This window comes from Nelumbo nucifera, chromosome 1 (assembly GCF_055504915.1).
Source record: "Nelumbo nucifera cultivar China Antique chromosome 1, China Antique-T2T, whole genome shotgun sequence".
Classification (NCBI taxonomy): domain Eukaryota; kingdom Viridiplantae; phylum Streptophyta; class Magnoliopsida; order Proteales; family Nelumbonaceae; genus Nelumbo; species Nelumbo nucifera.
In genome coordinates, this window is record NC_142649.1 from 80,439,211 (window position 1) to 80,458,831 (window position 19,621).

The 19,621-nt window shown below is 38.8% G+C and overlaps 1 protein-coding gene across 1 annotated transcript; it reads left to right on the forward strand.

Moving 5' to 3' along the window:
* The first annotated feature begins 12,249 nt into the window (after window positions 1–12,249).
* Window positions 12,250–14,903, forward strand: LOC104588890 (ethylene-responsive transcription factor ERF054). Its single transcript, XM_010247014.3, has one exon. It carries the CDS (start codon window positions 12,826–12,828, stop codon window positions 14,209–14,211), a length of 1,386 nt encoding a protein of 461 aa, XP_010245316.1. The 5' UTR covers window positions 12,250–12,825; the 3' UTR covers window positions 14,212–14,903.
* The last annotated feature ends 4,718 nt before the right edge of the window (window positions 14,904–19,621 follow it).

The window sequence follows — 19,621 nt, forward strand, 5'->3', positions numbered from 1 at the left end:
AGAGAATGGTACCATGCGGACAAGGATAAAAATGAAATAGATCAATATAAGAGTAGTGGTGGAGCATTCATTCATTTGTTATAAACGAGACTGAAGAGTGAAGACCATCGATGAATGAAAATGGATTATTATAGTGAGCAGCATCTAAGTCGCAAGTTACCCAACTCCCAATGATAATTTTGTACGCAGACGATGTTTAATTTGAGTGTTTCGAGGAGTAACAGTGAGCCCCTCGACCTATCTGAGCTTCGAGGATATCTATGTTGAATCGGCCACTAACCCCATGACACCTCTCTCTCCCCCACTTATATTATTATAATACCGAGACAAGAGAAGAGCCCCCCCTCCCCCCACCCAGAAAAAGAAAATGCCGAGGTTCCCTCTAACGTTCCAACCCACCACCTGTTTGAGCCTTGGTTTCACAACTTTTCAAGGATTAAAACCAATTAACTATTTCAGCTCCAAGTTCCAACATCAATCCTGTCGACTGCGTTGCCGTTCTCCGAAGGAATGTGGAATCAACTCCCATTCCCTTCAAATGGAACCTCTCCAGTAGTTTCTACACCACACTGCCCATCTTTTTTTTGCCACGTGGCAAAAGGTTAGTGGGCTCATTGCGACAAGTACATTGGTCCTGTTCGGATGATTGGACGTCTTTTCTGTGAGACTTGTCTAGCAAAAGAGAGAAAGGAGAGCCCACGTTTGCATTTCTGGTTTTGTATAGAGAAGAAGAGAAGAGAGCAAGAAAGGGGGGATTGTGGATGTGTGTGGGTTGGTGGGTCAGCACTCAGCCCTGAGCAGGAGTTAATAATAATTTTGTCGTGATCGAATAGTACTTGATGGGAGCTTTTGAAGGACAGCAAGGAAAAATATCTGACCACCAAAAGTGAGGAGGGAGCGACACCTGTCTGTGTTCACCAACTTCGAGGACGATATTGGTCTAAATTTTTGAGGTTGGAAAATCGATAATGATGAGACGACGAGACAGGTGGACCACCGACACGTGCCGATTTCCACCGACTTCAGCGTCCCTTTGTTGTTTTGACTTTAGTAACGACAAGGCTTATGACGGTGAAAGTGAAATGCTGGGCCGAAAGTTAAATCACAAGACCCGTCACCACTCCTGATAAGAGAGAGAGAGACCGCGCGCGATTCAGTAGTCACTAGTCAGTACACGCCTTTGCATTCACGGGCATCAATGAACCAATACGGAAATGACACGCAAGCTAAGCAGGATATTGTTCGGTACTCGGTTTTGTAGTGCTTAATCGGTTAATCCAACAATAAATCCATAATCATTAAAAGCACTTTGTTAATGAGTTCCGTTTTGTAGCTCGCCAACTAATTAATCCCATCTACAGAGTCCAATGTGCAGCAAATTGCTTTTTCATGCAATTAGAGTAAATAAAAAGGGTTTTTAGTCCCAAACGTTACTCCCGGTGGAAGGGTGGTCATCTTAAATTTTTGTTAATAAGGCTCAATTTGGAAGGAGTATAAAAGCAAATATGTATAAAAGCATTTGTGTTCCTTCCAAAATGAGCCTAAAATTCAAAATTAAACCTATATCTATAATACTTTAAAAAGCACAAATTGTCTCAAGAATATTTTTGGAATTTTTTAGGATAAAATTTACCCTTTTATATTTAAATTTATTGATAAAAAGTGAGGGCAAATAAGGTAATCTCGGTTATTAATATTAATATTGAGTTAAAATGAGGTAATTTTATGATATTCAATGCATTCAATTCCCTCTCAATAAATCCAATATTTAATTTATTAACTTGCATTCATGTTCAATGAGTCTTATATTTAAGTTACTTTTGTTTCTTCTCATCATTAAGTTATATATCCATACTTAATAAATTAATAATTCCAATAACATAAAAAGCTTATACTTTTAAAATCTACCTAGAAAAAAATAGAGTTTTCATCTAGGTGGTGGTAAGAAATTAAACCATTTTGGGTCAAATAGGTTAATCCATGTTACCACGATTAAATAATAAAATTCAAAATTAGAAAATAAAAAAATTGGGAACATTTTAACATACATATTAAACAATAATAAGTATGATAAATAATAATTTTTTTTTTATTAATGATGGAAATTGAATGTAAATCTTAAAACCAATTGGAAATAAAAATATTTTCTCATTCTCTCCCACTAAATCCTATATTTAAGATATATTTTTCTCATCCTTAAATTCTTGTAATTAAATCCACAATATTAATTTTAATAGTATAAAAATAAATATTTTGAAAACAAAACCATTTTCTTCTCTCCCGGTGGTAGGCAAGCAATTCGATCATTTGGGGTCAAATGGATTAATAAATAATTCCATAATTTAATAATAAAAAGTTTAAAATAAATAAGTATGAAATGTAAGAAGTATTTTTATTAATGATAAAAATGGAATGCCAAATTTAAAATCTACCTAGAAATGAAATGATGTCATAGTCAAATAATAAAATTTTAAAAAATAGAAAATACAAAGAATCAATAAAATAAAAATAAAAGATAGAAAAGATTTTGGGTACATATCTAATGTTATATATTTATAAAAAATAAAATATTGGGTACATATCTAATATTATGCATTCATTATATTGAACAAAAATAAGTATTATAAATAAGAAAAAAAATTCAATGATGAAAATGTAATACAAAATTTAATGTCAACCTAGAAATCAAACTATTTTTCTTTTTGGGTGGTGGGTTAGTGGTTTGGGTTAAATGATATCATAGATAGACAAAAATTAAGTGTGATAAGTAAAAAATATTTATATAATGTAAATGAAATATATAATTTAAAGGGAAAATTATAGTCAAAGTCGATTATACATTTAAAATTAGGTTGTAGGTTGGTCCAAAAACCATCAAAACTCTAACAAGTCGGCTCTACATTTCAAATTATAAAATCCCCAACCATGTCATCAGAGGCTTTTGTGGCTATTGACAACATAAGTCTCTTAATCCATGTTGGACACAAAATAAAAGCCTATACCAAAAATAGGTTTTCAACTTCTCTCCTGCTCTCTTTGTCTCTCGATCTCCCTCCCTTCTCTCTCAATCTCGCAGTCATCTCTCGATCTCCCACTCTCTCAACTTTGGTATGTAACCAAATCAAAACCTCGGTCTCTCTCCCATTCTCTCTCTCTCAATCTCTCTTATTTTTCTTCCTCACTCTCCTTCTCGGTTAATATCTCCTTCTCCTTCAATCTCTATTGTTCTCCCTTAGTCTTTCTCCCGCTACTTTTCTCATTCTTTTTTTTTTATTTTTCTTACAAACTTTTATAATATTAATAAGATCGGATAAAATTAAGGACTAAATGGACCAACCACTTGTACAATCAAATTATAAATTTCTATCAAGTTGGTGTAAATTTCTTAGTGAAGAGTTTATTGTGAACATTTATCGAATTGGTGTAATGATTTTTGAACTATAGCAAGTTAGTCTCATGTTCTTTTATATGGTCTGGTTAATACCATATAAGTGTGTAAGAAACTAAAAAAAGAGCAAGAGAAGGAGTGTGAGAGAAATTAAGGTAGAACAATAGATAGAGAGAGATTTAGGGAGAATGATAAGTAGAGAGAATGAGAGAAATTGATAGAGAGAACATAAATACAAAAACCAAAAACCATTTTTTATTGAGAGAGAGAGAGTTGGAGAGAAATTCGACTCCATTCTATTTACATGAGATTGACGTTTTTGTATCATTAAGGCTGTATTTGGTTGTGTTAAATGAAGAAAAATGAATTATTTTCTTGAAAAAAAGTGATATTCGATGGAAAAAAAATTAAATCGTATTTCTGATGCTTTGTTAGTTTATCTAGAAAACAGATTTGAATAGTTGGGAAGTATACAAGTACTGCAAATATATGAACAGAGAGGACTGATCTCTATTTGGAAAATGGTTTATGGAAAAATAGAAGGAATTTCATTTTTTTTTTATAATTAGCAACCATTTTTGGCAAATGTTTATTTTCCACAGTAATTTTGTATGGAACTAAACACCATAAAATATCAATTTTCTAGAAATAATTCATCATTCGCTTTCGTTTAAGTTTCATGCAATCAAATGCTAAACATGTTTTTTACTTTTTTTTCTAAAAATGTTTAACGGCTGTTTGAAAACAGCTGAACTGGCTGAACTGAATTAGTGAATAAGATTTTAAGGAGGTTGCGAGTTCCTTAATGTTGAAGCTGAAGTTCGATCGTTTAGATAACTTTGTTTGATTTTAAACTTATCTATAAAATGAATTTTCGAGCAGAATGTAATCAGGGGGTGTTTGCCAACATGAAAGATTTTGTAAAACAAACCAAACTTATTGGTTAAAGGGGCTTAGATGTTTTAGAGTGATCACACTCTGAAGGAGTTTTAGAATGAAGATTTTCCAATCATATGATATATCTTTTTCCATATATTGAGATTGTGACCTTTAGATGGTTGAAGGCATCGAGATGACTGTATTCAGCCCAATTACACAATGGAGGATAACTAAATTCGAATCTTATCGATAAGTCGGATCTTCGGATCTGATCCGATCTGACTTATTTTCTTTAAAAATTAATATATTATTAAAATAAGAATAAAATATACTAATTTAAATAAAATAAAAACAAAAATACAAGTATTTTTTAATTATTTTTATCATATATATACATGTTTTTATAAAAAATAAATAATATAAGGAATTTATAAAAATATAATATAAAAAATATTTTTATAAATAAACAAATAACATATATATATGTATTATATATTTATATTTATAAATATATAATATATATCGGATTGAAATTTCTCGGATCAGATAGGGAGTGATTCGAATTCGATACAATCTGAATAGGGGTGGTCCGAATTCAACCAAATAGAATTGAATCTCGGAACAGATCAAATCAGATCATCATCCGATCCATTTACACCCCTAATTGTGTATATATAAAAGTTTCCAAGGATAAGTACTTCACCTTCTAGAACAGAATCTAAACAACCACCCTGAATATGTAAGAAAGGTGATGAAATAGAGACAAGTCAAGGGATTTGAAACCTTTGGGTTGTGATCAAGATTCAAAGTATTCAAACTCTCGATAAGATATTACGTATGGAGAGTTTGATTCCATTGTAAATCTTTTTTTTTTTTCATTTGTTTGGTAGGGTAATCTGGTAGGAGATTCATCACATCACTTATTAACATTTAAAACAGGTGAAATCACCTAATTATTTGAATTAAAGAATTGGTGACCCTAAAAATCTCTCTCTCTCTCTCTATATATATATACTTTAAACCTTAATTGTAATAAAATTTTAAAAGATTTCTAATGGCAAAATGCATCTTTTACTTTGAGGCATTCTCTCCATTTAGGAGTGGTTTAATAAACTTTAGCCATTTAAATTTTATTTTAGTCATAATTTTATTGAAACTAAGGCAGAGTTCCACAACTAATTCTACCGTAGATCAGAAAAAGATCTTAAATTTTATCTGAAAAAGAAATTTCCTTAATTTTTTTAAATAATTCAAAAATAGACTCACAATGGAAAGGATTCATTGTAAAAATCAAATAAGACAATAACATGGTAGGAAGAATATAACTAATCTGTGGAATTAGAACAAACATAACATAAAAGATGGAGTCACATCGCCCAAAGGGTTGAGATTTATGGTTAAATTAACTAGTAATCAAATTAATTTTCTAAAGAAAAGCTATAGGTCTCCTTTAATTTGGTTCATAGCTACAGGAATTCCAAAGGATAAGACAACGTAAACAACCTACTAACCTTCAAAACCCTATCTCTTCAATAATTTAATAACAATTGGAGTAACTGAAAACAAATAAAACAATTAAGTCCAGGTTACTGCTAGAGTGGTCCACCACGCTGAAAATGTAATCTTCCCCCAACTAAGAAAGCTAGTGGATGCAGACGATTCAAACCCATGTCACCAAGGCTTAGGTGCTAAGTATCTCTTATAGATGTACCAATTTAACCGCTGGATCTTTTTACCCTGCAGACTCAGGTACCATATGAAAACAAAGGTTTTTTTTTCGTTTCATTAAGAATTTTTTCTACCCACTTCGTAAAATAGAGAAAATAATATAATTTTGCTGATGTGGCAGTTGTTTTTGTTTTTCAAAAAATAAAGTCAGCCAGATTATGGAACACCCTTGTACTAAGGAATTATAACTCAGCAGCACATTCTATAACTGAATTTGATATCAAATGTTTTCACTTTTCGGCCTTGTTTTGCTCCTATTTAAAAACATAAAAAGATAGTTAGGTCCTAAATCACTGCTGGATGTCATTCTGAATGCTTTTTGAGCAACTAGAGAATTTGAATTTGACATTCTTTCAAGGACAACCTCTTCGTCATGTGGAAAAGTTGGAGATTAACCTGTTTAATCAAAATCAGAGTAATATATACTTGCATATGAAACTCAATCCAATTACTCCTGTCCACTAGAATGTGACCTTATAAAAACTGGGATATGTTCTTATTTTCTTTCTACTTCAATATTTTGACTAGGTTTACAGTCCTTGTGCGAAGCTTGTGAAAGTACCACATCTATAGTATATAAAGCCGATACTCGTCTTAGTTGTGGTATAGGCTATAAAAGTTAATTTTGATTGTATATACTGTTAACTTATATTTCTTCTTTACTTGCACACATGTATAATATGTACCGTTACATTATATATTAATCTATAAATAAAAATTATTTAAAATTTTTAAAAGCCTAAATACTCTTGAAGGGGCTAAAATAAGCTTAAATTGATCTCTCTTCTATTTTTTCTTGAACAAAATGTGGAAAGATAACATGTAACAAAATTTAAAAATTTGTTTTGTTATTTGGCAACTCGCTTCCTCCTCTTCATGGCATAAAACATGTTCTCACCACGAGTCTTTTCTGCGTCCATCGCACCTGCAAAAAGAGCTCGGCATCAGGAAAACGAAAGAACGGAAAGCAAAACAAAAGGCAAGCCTCTGAGCAAAGAACCTACCCGAACTCAGGCCGGCCTGGATGAGCTTGGCCTCCGTTAGATAATGGTGGCATTTTAGCCCAAGCAGGGCCCATTCCCGGAGGCCCTTTGCCATCTCCCTATCTAGCGTAACACCGGGATCGGGGGCAGCCATCCCCCACCTAGTTTGGAACAGCCACCCCATTGCACTTCGCACCCCGAAAAAGTCTCGTTTCCACGCCGGGACCTTGTTGGGAAGATCGTGTAAAAGCTTGAACCCCGGGCGAGGAGACAGGTAGTACGCCCGCAAACGCCCGGGAAGGGGACCTGCTTGCTTCTTAAGCATTAGAAGGGAAGAAAAGATCTCCAGATCTAAAGCCAAAATGTGTTCGCAAAAGAGAGAGATAGTCCCAACCAAATTACGGATAGAATTCGGGTGGAGCTGACCAACGGTAACGCCAAAGTGGTTCATAACCTTGACGATGAGGGGATGGAAAGGTAGGCGCAACCCAACGACGAGCTGCTCCCGGAATATCACAATATCGTCAGGACCGTGTTCCCAAGGGAAGTCGCCCGAGGGTATAAAGTAAGTATACTCCCTAGGCAAGTTAAACTGGGTGATAAGGGAGTAAAGCCCCTCAGGCGTCATGGTTGAGGGCCCAAACTTGTCTAACGTCCGACCTCGACGGGAGGACGCCAAACTACCCGAGGCGACTCGGCCTACGGGTTCGAACTCTTCCTCAAGCTCTACCTTGGGTTCACTAAGGTTGTCGGGGGATGCAGCTCGGTTCGTAGAACCTGCATCTGACCCCCTCGAAGAACTGTCTAAGTTGTCCGAGCTAGACATTGGGAGGAAAAGAATACCAAGAAGAAAGTGCAGACTCACCCGGAAAAAGCAAATGGATTACGGAAGGTTGACGCGAACTAAAAAACTTGGACACGAGATCAAGAAGCAAATGCAGGAGAATGGCAATGAAAAGCGACTGGGGGTCCCCCACTATTTATACCCACAGTGACCGAAAACCGACAGCTCTGATTGAGGCAAATCCAACGGCCCATGATCAAGCTGACCGCACGCCTCCTAAGACCGAGACGTGACTGGCCGCACGTCTTTCGAAACTGAAGCAGCGTTGGCGCACGTCTCCCAGCATTGAAGGCAGCAGCGACGCGTTTTTTCAAATTTGAAATAACACCCGCTGTCACGTCTCCCAGCGGCGCACTTTTTTAAATTTGAAATAACGCGCGTTGTCACGTCTCCCAACATTTAAAGACAGATTGGTGCGTTTCCTGACTTTTTGGCACTCGAGGAACTCGGAAATCTCCTGACGAACGCACACTTCGCGCTATCAGTCAACCGGTTCGAAGTACGGGTCAAATCCACCCATCACCTCGCGAACTCCTCGCGTTAGGGCAAACCCCTTAGCGCGAGGAGTGGGGGGCAATTGATGAAGGAAGATTTGGCCCGACCTGTTGACCACCCAACACGTGGAAACAACTGAGGGTGGCCTAATAGAAGCAATAGCTCGGCATGACAATACGCTCAAGGTGCGAGCTCCGAGAGGATGAACCAGCGGTCTGAGCTCCCCAAAAGAAGCCTGAACTCTCCATTTGACCCCGAGCCTTACGAGGAGCGCAAAGGGCAACAACCGAACTGGCCCACCCCAGGGCAGTTTGGTCCACACCTCTATCCGAATTCAAGACTTAACCTCGCACACCACTCCAGCACTTCGTCTCCAGGCCGCCGAACTAAACAACCGTACCTGACACCAAAGGAGTTCGTATCCTGAGGCGGTGCACCTGACTGACTTAGGATCTGACGTTTGACAGCCACACTTCAACGGCCACCTGCCACTGCCACCTCTAGTCACAGAGACGGCTCCGACAAAGAGAGCAGAGATGATGACACCCGAACTGGCAGAAGTGCAGAGGTAATAATTCCCGACCTGACAAGAGCTTGGGAGTGAGTGCGCGAAGTGGTTATAAAAAGCTCTCTTCCCCCCAAGAACAAGGTACGTGATAACTTTGCACCATCTGGTTTTTTATCTTGCCTTTGAGGAAATACTAACTTGAGCTTCGGAGCACTCTCATCGGGCTCCTCCCCGGAGATTACTCGCTTTCTTCCCCGTTTCAGGCACCTTTTGCTCCAGCCAGAGGCAAGATCGTTGACAGATAGGACCGACCGGATTGTGCCCCATCAATTGGTAATAGAGTTTTTTGTTGTGGTTTAACCCAAAATATTGATCAAGTGGCTTGGATCTCTCAGTTTTACAAATTGAAGGATATACTTGATCAATCACTATTAAAAAAAAAGGTCATGATTTGGCAGTTTAGGTTGTGTTTGGCACGTTGTTGTTTCTATGTAAAATATTTTGAATTGATTAATACAAATTGATGAAAAATATGTATTGTCACATCACACATGTGAATCACTTCAGTTAGAAAAAAAAAGAACACGTGTAGGACTAGTTGAAATGCCAATTTTGATGTGGCTAGAAAAAAATGCATGCATGGGACTGGTCTTTGAATTTATAGTTGAAATGTCAATTTTGATGTATAAGGTAGAAAAAAAAAAAATTTCTCGATCAACCCAAAACGTTTCAGGTAAAACTAAAAACAGAAGTGGTGGGGTTTTCCCTCAATGGATCCTTTTTCAGTGATGCTCTCATGCTTGAATTACAGGAAATCCCAATACCCCAGCTATTAACCACAAATTTTAGAAATAAACAATTCCAATATCGATTCCCTCCTATGATGGAGGAGTAATAAACAAACTCAATATCATTAATCTTCAAAATCAAAACAATTTTGAAAAAAAAAAGAATAATTTTATTTTAATACCCTCAACTTTGGAGATAGTGTCAAATTAATATCCGAATTAGTAAACGTGTCACTCTAATATTCAAACTTTCAAAAAGTATCAAATTAGTCCCTATCATCACGTGATGACATGTGATGATTTAAAATTTTATCTATTTTTCAGTTATTTCATCATTTATGTGTTCATGTTGATGTTGTTGGTGGCTCGGTTGAGGAAGTGAAGCGTTCAAAATATGAGAGTTTGAAAGGAAATTCATGCATGGCGGGGAGAGAGAGAGAGAGGTGTCATCACAGTCCTGGGACAGATATAAAGGAAGTCGGAATCATTCGATTTGTCTTCAAATTTCAACCAGACCCACGACACCACTAGGCTCCAGATCTCGTCTTCTAGCTCATAACTAAATTCACCCTATCGAATGACCATCAGTTTACATAGCACCAGTCCCTATCGAATGGAGATTTTAATTAATTTCCAGGGTGGTTTTAGATAAATTTGTTCAGGCACAGGGTGGTTTTAGATAAATCTGTTAACATAGGATCATAGGCAGTTCATCAATGCCGGGAGTAGAGCAATCAGCAATGCCCTTGAATTGAAACAAAGACACTAGATCCAACAGCTTCGATCAAAGGGCTCCGACCCTACCCTAGTTTGAAGTCTGAGGTCTGAGGTCTGAACCCAGTTTGCAAAACCCCATACCTAAAGAAAAAAATTGGGTGTAGCAGTAGCAGCGTTTGTACCTTTGAAATCGATGCAACGCTCCATGCATGGGAGAAGAAACCTTTTGAGCAGGAAGGAATTAACGGACATGTTCTCGAAATGGCGTGAAATTGAGTTCGCATGTCATGACATGCGTTGCGCTTAGGTTTCATGGAACGTTTTTGGTTTTTAGGGGGGCAAATCTGTAGGGGGCAGATGTAAAACCCATATCTCAAGCGGCATTTGTGTCATTCAATTTGTACTGGGACCAATTTGACACTTTTTAGAAGTTTGGAGGAATTTTTCAAAAAAGACTGTAGAACGGAAATTTTAAATCTATTCAGAAAGAAAGTAAGAAATCATTTTAGTTCAGTCACTTGGGAGGAGAGGTGAATTTACAGAATCACAGTCATAAAAGGTACCGTATTCCAATTCCACCGTGTATTAGAAACATCGATATTCCGAATGTGCGACTGGAATATATTACAAAGAGATCAGGACCCAGAAAAGGAAAACCCGTTTCCCACCTATCATCATTACAACGTGATCCCAAAAAAAAGGTCGGACCCATGGAATAGGACACGTGTCTAAAGCATTTACATGTGATTCTTGAAGCAATACCATCACCGTGAGCGTGGCGATTCTAGAGCCGAGACTTGGCCCTTGCACCGCACAACCCGCACCTTTGGCGATGTGACTCCTTCGTGTCTGAAGAGTGAAGAGGAAGACCGACGCTCTTTAGGCCGGCCTTTGGAATAGGTCCCCCCTTTCCCTTTTGAACGTGTTCGACTTCGACCCCAACACAAACAAAACCTTGCTACGTTTTACCTAACCTATTATGATTTGTGCAGTTGGTTTGCTCATTGAGGAGACAGCAACATCTCTCCATAGGCTAGGCTAGGATACATGGATACCCAAGACCCTTGGTTTGACCCGCAATGACGGTCAATCATCCATCGCCATTACTCCTTGGAGCTAGACTCTCCCAGAATCTATACTGACGACGGGGGATCTTACCGTCCATTCCTTTGACTTTTTAGTCTGGGCGGTTTGTCATGTTGCTGTGTGTCTGGCCCCAACCCCAGGAGACATTGTTTTTCATCTACACTAATATACATTTGCTTACTTCATTTTTTATTATTTAAAGTAATAAACGCTTATTGACATTTAAAAAATATATCTATAATAAGAATATTGGGCTTATTTATTTATTTATTTTCTTTTTAACTTATTTTGAACGGTCACATTATTTTAAAAATACCTATACTATCCTTATTTGGAACACCAAATAAGTATTTTTTCACCAAATGCTCATCAACACTTACTAGAATAGAATAATCACTTATTTTTCAAATGAGCAATCTCAAACTTGGCAAGTAGGGTTTTAGAGGGGATTTGTGAATGGCATTGAGGGTGGGCTTCATTAAAAAAAAAAGTGAATGGGCCACGTTGGCTACTAAAATGGTGGGCTTTCGACCATCTCAGAGAAGGACAGTTGTAAAGCAAAGAAAGACCCAAAGGGTGGTTAATTGGTTGGAAATTTTTGAGAGCCCAGGGTAGGGGAAGAGGGGGCAGGGTGGTGGTGGATGGATGGATACTACTGGATATAGATTACTCTGAAGTACAACTGTAGCGTAAGAGGGGATTGGAGTGGAAGCAACGAAAAGTCGAAAAATAGACGATGGAGCCGTGTGGGCTCCCCCACTTGTTTTTTTTTTTTTAATCTCTCTCCATTCAAATCTCTTCCTGCCCTTATAAGTTATAACTGCTTCCCTTCCTCCTACTACCCCAACTCTCTCTCTCTCCCTCACGTCTTGTCTCTTTTACAGAGGCTTCTTCTTTTGGGATTTCAGGAGGATTTGAAGCCACTCACCGTCACCGACTTGGATCTTTTTCTAAGCCCCTTCGCCCACTTGTCTCTTAACACTGCCGCTCGCTCTCTGCTCACCCATTTCCGTGCTTCTTTTCTCTATCTTCCTGTCGGCATGGGTTGCTTCCAGAGTTAATATATGTATCGGATTCTGTTTTGGTTTGCTGATCGTATCCGTGATTGACATGGAACCCAGATTCCAACTTGAAAGTTGGGTCCTTTTTCTTCTCGTTCCTTGTCAACTTTAATCTGGCTTCTTTCATTTTTCTTTGCTTTGATAGATTTGAATCTGCTTTTCTTTTTGTTTGTCTCTCTCGCTCTCTTTCTTCTTTCCTTCTATTCCGTAAATTTCAGTCTAGAGAGGGCGAGCGGCTGACGGGCTTTTCCACAGTTCATTTCGGGGCTTCAAATCTAGCAAGGAAAAGGATTTTTTTTTCTTTATTTCCTATCCGATATTCGGTATTGGTGTGACATTGTAACTGACATGGCAGATGTCAGGAACAGTAATAGATCGAAACAGGGAAATAGTGATATGCCTCAGACTCAGAGCAAGGAGTGGGAGAGAGGAAAGAATCCGCTTAGCTTAGAGGGGCGCCAAAGGATGCCGGTTTTTGAAGAGGCTTCCATATCACCTAGGCCTCTTAAGAAGATACGAAGTCCTGAACGCCAGAACCCATTTGACTCCTCAATAACCAACTTCTTACTTTCTTCTTCTTCTTCTTCTTCTTCCTCTCACCCTTCTTCAAGGCTTGTTTTCCCATTTGCCTTTGATGGGTCTCAACCTATAGAGATGCCCCAACATTTTGGAGCAACACCTTTGACTCTGTTCCATCAGCTACCGCCACAGCAGCAGCAGCAGCAGCAGCAATACCAACAACAGCATCAACAGATGATTTCATTCGCTCCCCACAACCAAGGAATGGGTTACCCACCGTTCTTCCTTGGAGAAGGGCAGTCGCCACAGCAGCAACAGCAGCTTCTACAGTATTGGAGTGACGCGCTCAATCTCAGCCCTCGAGGCCGAATGATGATGATGAACAGACTGGGGCAGGACGGTAGGAACCTGTTCAGACCTCCAGCCCCTCCAGCCACCACGACCAAGCTCTACAGAGGAGTAAGACAACGCCATTGGGGCAAATGGGTGGCCGAGATTCGTCTCCCTCGCAATAGGACTCGCCTCTGGCTGGGCACCTTCGACACTGCAGAAGATGCTGCTTTGGCCTACGATCGCGAGGCCTTCAAGTTGAGAGGGGAGAATGCTCGCCTCAATTTCCCCGAGCTCTTTCTGGGCAGGGAGGGCGCTGCGACAGCTCCAACTTCATCCTCTTCATCTCTACTAACTCCCAATGAAAACCCTTCCCAACCCCGGCGGTACCAGCAGCAGCGGCAGCAGCCTCAGCCTCAAACAGCTCCACAAGGCCTAAATTTGAAGGCGGAGCCTGTGGAGACTGAGCCTATGCCTCTCGACAATCCCAACGAGGATGATCCGGAGAAGCCTAGTTTTCAGGGCACTTCACCTTCCGGGGTGGGATCGGGATCGAGTGGTGTAACGGCAATAAGCGAGGCTCAGGCGCTGACACCTGCTTCTGTAACAGGGGAAGGACTATCTGGGTCTCCAGAATTGGCATGGGGAGATATGCCAGAAGCCTGGTTCAATGCAATACAAGCTGGCTGGGGTCCTGGTAGCCCTGTTTGGGACGACATCGACACGACTAACAATCTATTTCTGCAATCCCATCTTCCAATTCCTACTTCTCATCATCAGGAATCCCAAGCAGTTGATTTTCAAAATCAACTCGACAACCCTTCTTCTTCTTCTTCCTCCTCGTCGTGTCCCATGAAGATGTTCTTTTGGAAGGACGGGGACTGACTGTCTGAGTTTAACTCCTCCAGTCATCAGTTTCTTTTCTATATCTCTTGGTACTTAGGATTTAGGAACAACATTACATAGTAGTAGGGCACTCCAGTTTTCACAGGTTGCAGAGATTTTTTTTTCACTAGGACAGCCCGTGATTTCTTAGGAGTTCTATCAGTTTTCTAAAATAAAAAATCCAGTTCATGTTTTGTTTCACCTTCATTTTTCTGCCACAGCTGCTGCACACGGGCCGGATATTTTTTAGTGGGCCTCACAGCAACTCTCCATGCTATTTCCCTTTCATTCTCATTTCTTCTTTTTTATTTTCGTCTTCCCATTCGAAGGAATCCAGCACAGTAGTAGCCTGAAGTAATCAAGGTCCTCATGTTTGGAGTTGTTTGTGTGTGCGTGTGTGTAGGTCACTAGGTTGTCATTATGTTACCAAGTGCATGTATTGGGTTTTGGGCTGAGATGCTATTAGTGAAGAAATGATGCAGCGTGGGACCTGAAAGGAGACAGAGGCGGTTTTGTGATCTCTCTCTCCTCTGCATGGGTGTATCAGAACAGAAATGATTTGTACAGTATTGGTTTTTGTCATCCATTAAGTTTGTACACTTGATAAAATTGAGTCACCTTTTTCTCTCTCTCTCTCTCTCTCTACTATTCAAATTAGTGAACAAGAGACAAGATTAATGTATCAAAATCAAGCTATCAATTTGCATCTCTCTAACTCAAATATAAATGGTGTTGTCACATGGCTACTTTGGATGTTATTGTTTTTGTATCATTTTAAGTGGTTGAAATGAGACTCATCAGATTGAATTGACGCCATGCTAGTTAAGTCAATCTGCGTCATAAAAGCTGCCAAACTAGGCACTACAAGGGTTATGCGTTCTGGTCACTCCCATAGGATATTCCTGCTATGCTAAGCATTTAAACTTGCTTTTGAGCTGAGGTAGCAAAATGGGGTGAAGCAAAAAACAAGAATTTCACGTTTGGTAATATACCACATTAAAGAAAAAGAGTGCTTCTACCTAGAATATAATTTCCCAAAAGCAGGAAGAAACTGCTTTCCAAAAGATTCTTCTGGGGTCTGTCCTAGTTTGCTTTTCTTATGGTTTTGGACTTCAGCTTCACAAATCCATCTCAATTCTAACGCAAAAGACTAGTTCTTTTTCTGCATTTGGGTCTTGGAACTGAAGATTACAAATTAGAATTAATATCTGCTGGTGGGGATAGAGATTAATGGATTCCCCAACCATCGATCCCAAACAAAGTAGTGAATTAATCTTTTCATCAACTTCATTTTGCTGTCCAAAGCATCTCCTACTGGGCGAGTTTGGGGCTTCCACTCCCAAATCGATATAATATTTAAGGAAACAGATCAAAACGACCACCCACGAGTTGACTTGTGAAAAAAAACACTTTATTACATTAACAAATGATAACATCAACAACTACTCAAAAGGTCTCAAACACAAGTTTAAAGATTGAATGAAAGAGAGGATGGATGAGACAGACGTCAAGGCCACTGAAGAGCAGCTGTCGCAACAGGATTTGATGAACAGAGAAGTTCTTCTGTGGGGCTCAAGCAACCCATTTGTTTAATTAATGCATTGACCTTCAGAAAGGAGGTTGAGATGGGTAATTAATTAATAATTATTAATTATAAAAATAAGAATGGATATGGTCATATGGATGGTCAGGCGCCGCCCCCCCCTACCCTAAATCATCAACCAAAATTTTCTTATTTGTGACGGCACGATATCAGTAGGAGCTTAGAGAGAGAGATCAAATTTAATAAACATAAAAAAAAAAAATCTGGAATGTGGAGAGTGATTTCTGTGGCCAACCAGATGTGGTTTATCACCGTAAAAGCTTTCTTTTGAGCCTACCAATGGCAACCTTGGTGTCATGATATTTCCCTCCCTCCTTTCTCTTTCTTTACCTTATTCATCACATTCTAAGATTTTTTTTTTGAACTGTTTGGATGCAAGCTGTTGTCTTTCCTATTCCAATCACTTGTGTACTCTTCTCATTTGCGTTGGGCATTTCTTTTGTCTCAAGTAAGGCCCTCCTGGCCTCCTCTCAACATGTCTGAGACAGGAGCCAACTTAAGGTGTCTTTCTACAGGTCCTGGGCCTGAGGATATATTATTGTGCCAGTCATGTGAACCAGAATATTTAAGGCCCACCCCTCCTGAAAGTCAGTTGGACTGGATTATCAGGCCCAACTCCAGCCTCAGTTATAGGTTTCAGCCTCAGTGTCAGTATTATCTTTCACGCTCAGGTTTGGCTCGTTAGTTGGGGTGTTAATGGACCAGTTTTGGGTTGAACCCCATCCAAATTCAAAATCAATTTGGACGGATTGAGCAGACCACTAGTATATATTGAATTGGACCAGTCCAGACTTAAATGGTCCAAAGTATTTATTGGATTGGATTGAACCTGGTCTTTCTATAATGGGTTTATATTGGATTGAATCAGATTGAACCAATATCCAGTCCATTGATAGAAGCTAAGAACACATGTATCAATGGATCAGGTTTGGGTTGAAACCAATCCAAATTAAAGCCAATTTGAACAAATTGAACGGTTCAGACATTGAATTGGACCTGGTCCATTTGTAACGAACTCAGATAGGACGAATCAGATCAGATTGGACCAAATCTGATCCAATTGACACCCATGCTCCTAAGTTAACCTATAGTTTCAACTTAGTATGTTTATCTTCATGATAAAGTTTAAACACATTCAGTCACGATCACAATGATAATGATAAATAGACATACAGTTACATTAACAGAAGGTGTCTTGTACTAAAAAATTCAACAGGAAAATGGAAAGTTCCTTGAGTTAACCTCTCCGCATTCATTTACGTGTACTTTAGACAAAACTCAAAAGGGAATTGGGGGTCTCGGGGAAAAGTTCCCAGCTGCAAGGGTAAGCAAGCAAAAAACTTGTTCGTACAATGTCCATACGGCTATGTTTGATTGCAATGTAAATAAATTTGCACTGATGCAAAACCATGGCAGTGCAAATGATTTGAGTGTAAATTCTGACCTAATTTTTATTTCAAATTTTAATTTATTTTGCTTGATTGCATTACAAATGAAGTAAATTAAGACATGAAGCAGAATAAAGTAAAATCCAAAACAAAATTAAACAAGAACTTACATTTTTTACATTTGCACCCCCTTGCATTTATACTAGTGCAAATAAATTAAAGAAATCTGAACTGCAACCAAACACAGCCTACAGGGATATTTTTTGTATTCATTTGTTCTCAGTTGTATATGAATCGTGAATGATGAAACCTGATGTAATAAAACAGAAACTAGTTTCTGTGCAAGATTTCATATAATTGATTGAGTAGGGAGCTTTGATCTTTCATGGGTGTAGGCACACAGGAACATGGAACCACCACGTAAATGTTGTTTTCTGTTGGCATTCATCTCTCTCGTCTCCTTTTTGGGTTTTCCTCACAACAATATTGTATGAATGTCACTATCCCAAAAGAGGGTAAAAAAAGGTATGGAAAACATATTGATGTCACCTTTCTGACAAACCAATTTTATTTTATTTTCTTGTTTTGATATATAAAGTTGCTATTGGCTGAAATACAAATACCAAAAAAAAAAAGTGTTTTTCTGATGGAGAAGAGAATCAATTTTGATTTTAGGTAGATTACTACTCAGTAAAGAAAACAAAGTCCAGTTTCTGGAAGATGCAAGCAAGGTTGATTGCCTCGTGTAGTATTCATTCTTCTTCTAGAAGTGATCTTCACCTTCAAGAATACTGCTTTAAAATATAAAGCCTTTCCAAACATGCTTACATAGAATTTGGTCCATTTTTCAAATTAAGTCTAATACTGAGCAACCTCCACTAGGAAACAAATACTAAAGTTGGTAGTTATATATAGCAGCCAACAAGAGAGATTCCTTGTGATGACAGGATGAGATTCTAGGTCCACTTGATATCAATATGATTCGGCTCTGAGAATTTTAAATTCCAGTTCTTACAATCAAGAGATTCATTCACTCATCCGGTACGTGTTCAAGCTTATGATGAGTAAGCAAGTATGAGCCCAATTAGCTTTGGTTGATTGTTCATGTGGTGATGATGCTCGCTTGAGGAGAGCCCAACCTCATTCCAAGCCCGTTTAACCAAATGAGCCTAAGCGCATAATTTCAGTGGGCCTCAACATTGTTTAGCCTAAGCATAATAAGCTCTCATGGCTCATGAGCATTTGGTGAAAATTCACGTACTTCAAACAGGGGTTGTATAGGTATTTTCAAAATAACGTGACTAGACCAAGACGGGCCAGAAAAGAAATATAAATGCTTCTTAATTGAGTGCATTGCTAATCCTTTCTCAATTTTAATGATTAGTGATTGTTAGTTAATTAGGCTCTTGGCTAAGGGGCTCAATAAATTTCGGTATTTTAGGCTTTGTTGTGCCTATTATCAAAAAGTGACAATTAAGTCGAGCCAAACAGAGCCCAATGCAATGCAATCCTTGAAGCGAAGCAACCTTTGGCAAAGGCAAAGGAGAGAGAAATTAAGCCGGTTGCAGTTTTCCACCAGAGCTAGTGAAGTTGCGGCCTAGCCCATATGAACAATATCTTTGGGGAATCATGTGGTGGGATAATATCAAGAAGCAAATCCAGTATATGACTCATTGCGTTGATGAAACTTGAAAGTAATTTTACCATGAAGCTTGGCTGAGTACAGGTCCTCCGGATTAGTTAATGGTTAGTGCAAAATGAGTAGATTTATAGTCTAACACCTGAAGAACTGAGATTTATTGTAAGCAAAACATAGAGTGTGCAAGCATAAATTGGGAACATCTTCTCCTCGGCTTCAGTCAGTGCATGGGCCCGTTGGAACAGCCTAACTTTATGGCCTTGCATTGGGAATATCTCTCCAATCCCATCCCATGAAATAAAGTAGATAACTATTTATGGAGATATTCATTCCCAATGAACACAGGCGCCCTCGGCCCTTGCACTGCACTGACTGAAGCCAATCTCAATGCACGGCTGAAAGGTGAAAACACTATGAGATAGGTAGGTGTGAGGAGCAAATCCGGATTCGGTTGACTGCCTGTCATGCCTCCCTCCCTAATCCGGATCCCACAGCATTCTTTTATATATCCAGAGTCCAGACAAAGCACTGATAGGTCTACCAACCAAGCAGACTAACATAATTGTTCTCCTTGCATGAAGTCATTCTGAACAAGTTGAAGTTGATCAGTTGGGTTTTCTACTTGTACAATCTTTAGTTAATTTGTGAGACAGTGAAGACGTGGAAAGGCCATTGGGTCTGAACTGTGACGACGTAGTTGCGGTGTTTACAAGTAAAGGCCGTGATATGGTTGGACTTTTCTCTGTTTGTTGAATGTTGGTCATCATCTTGCTGCATATC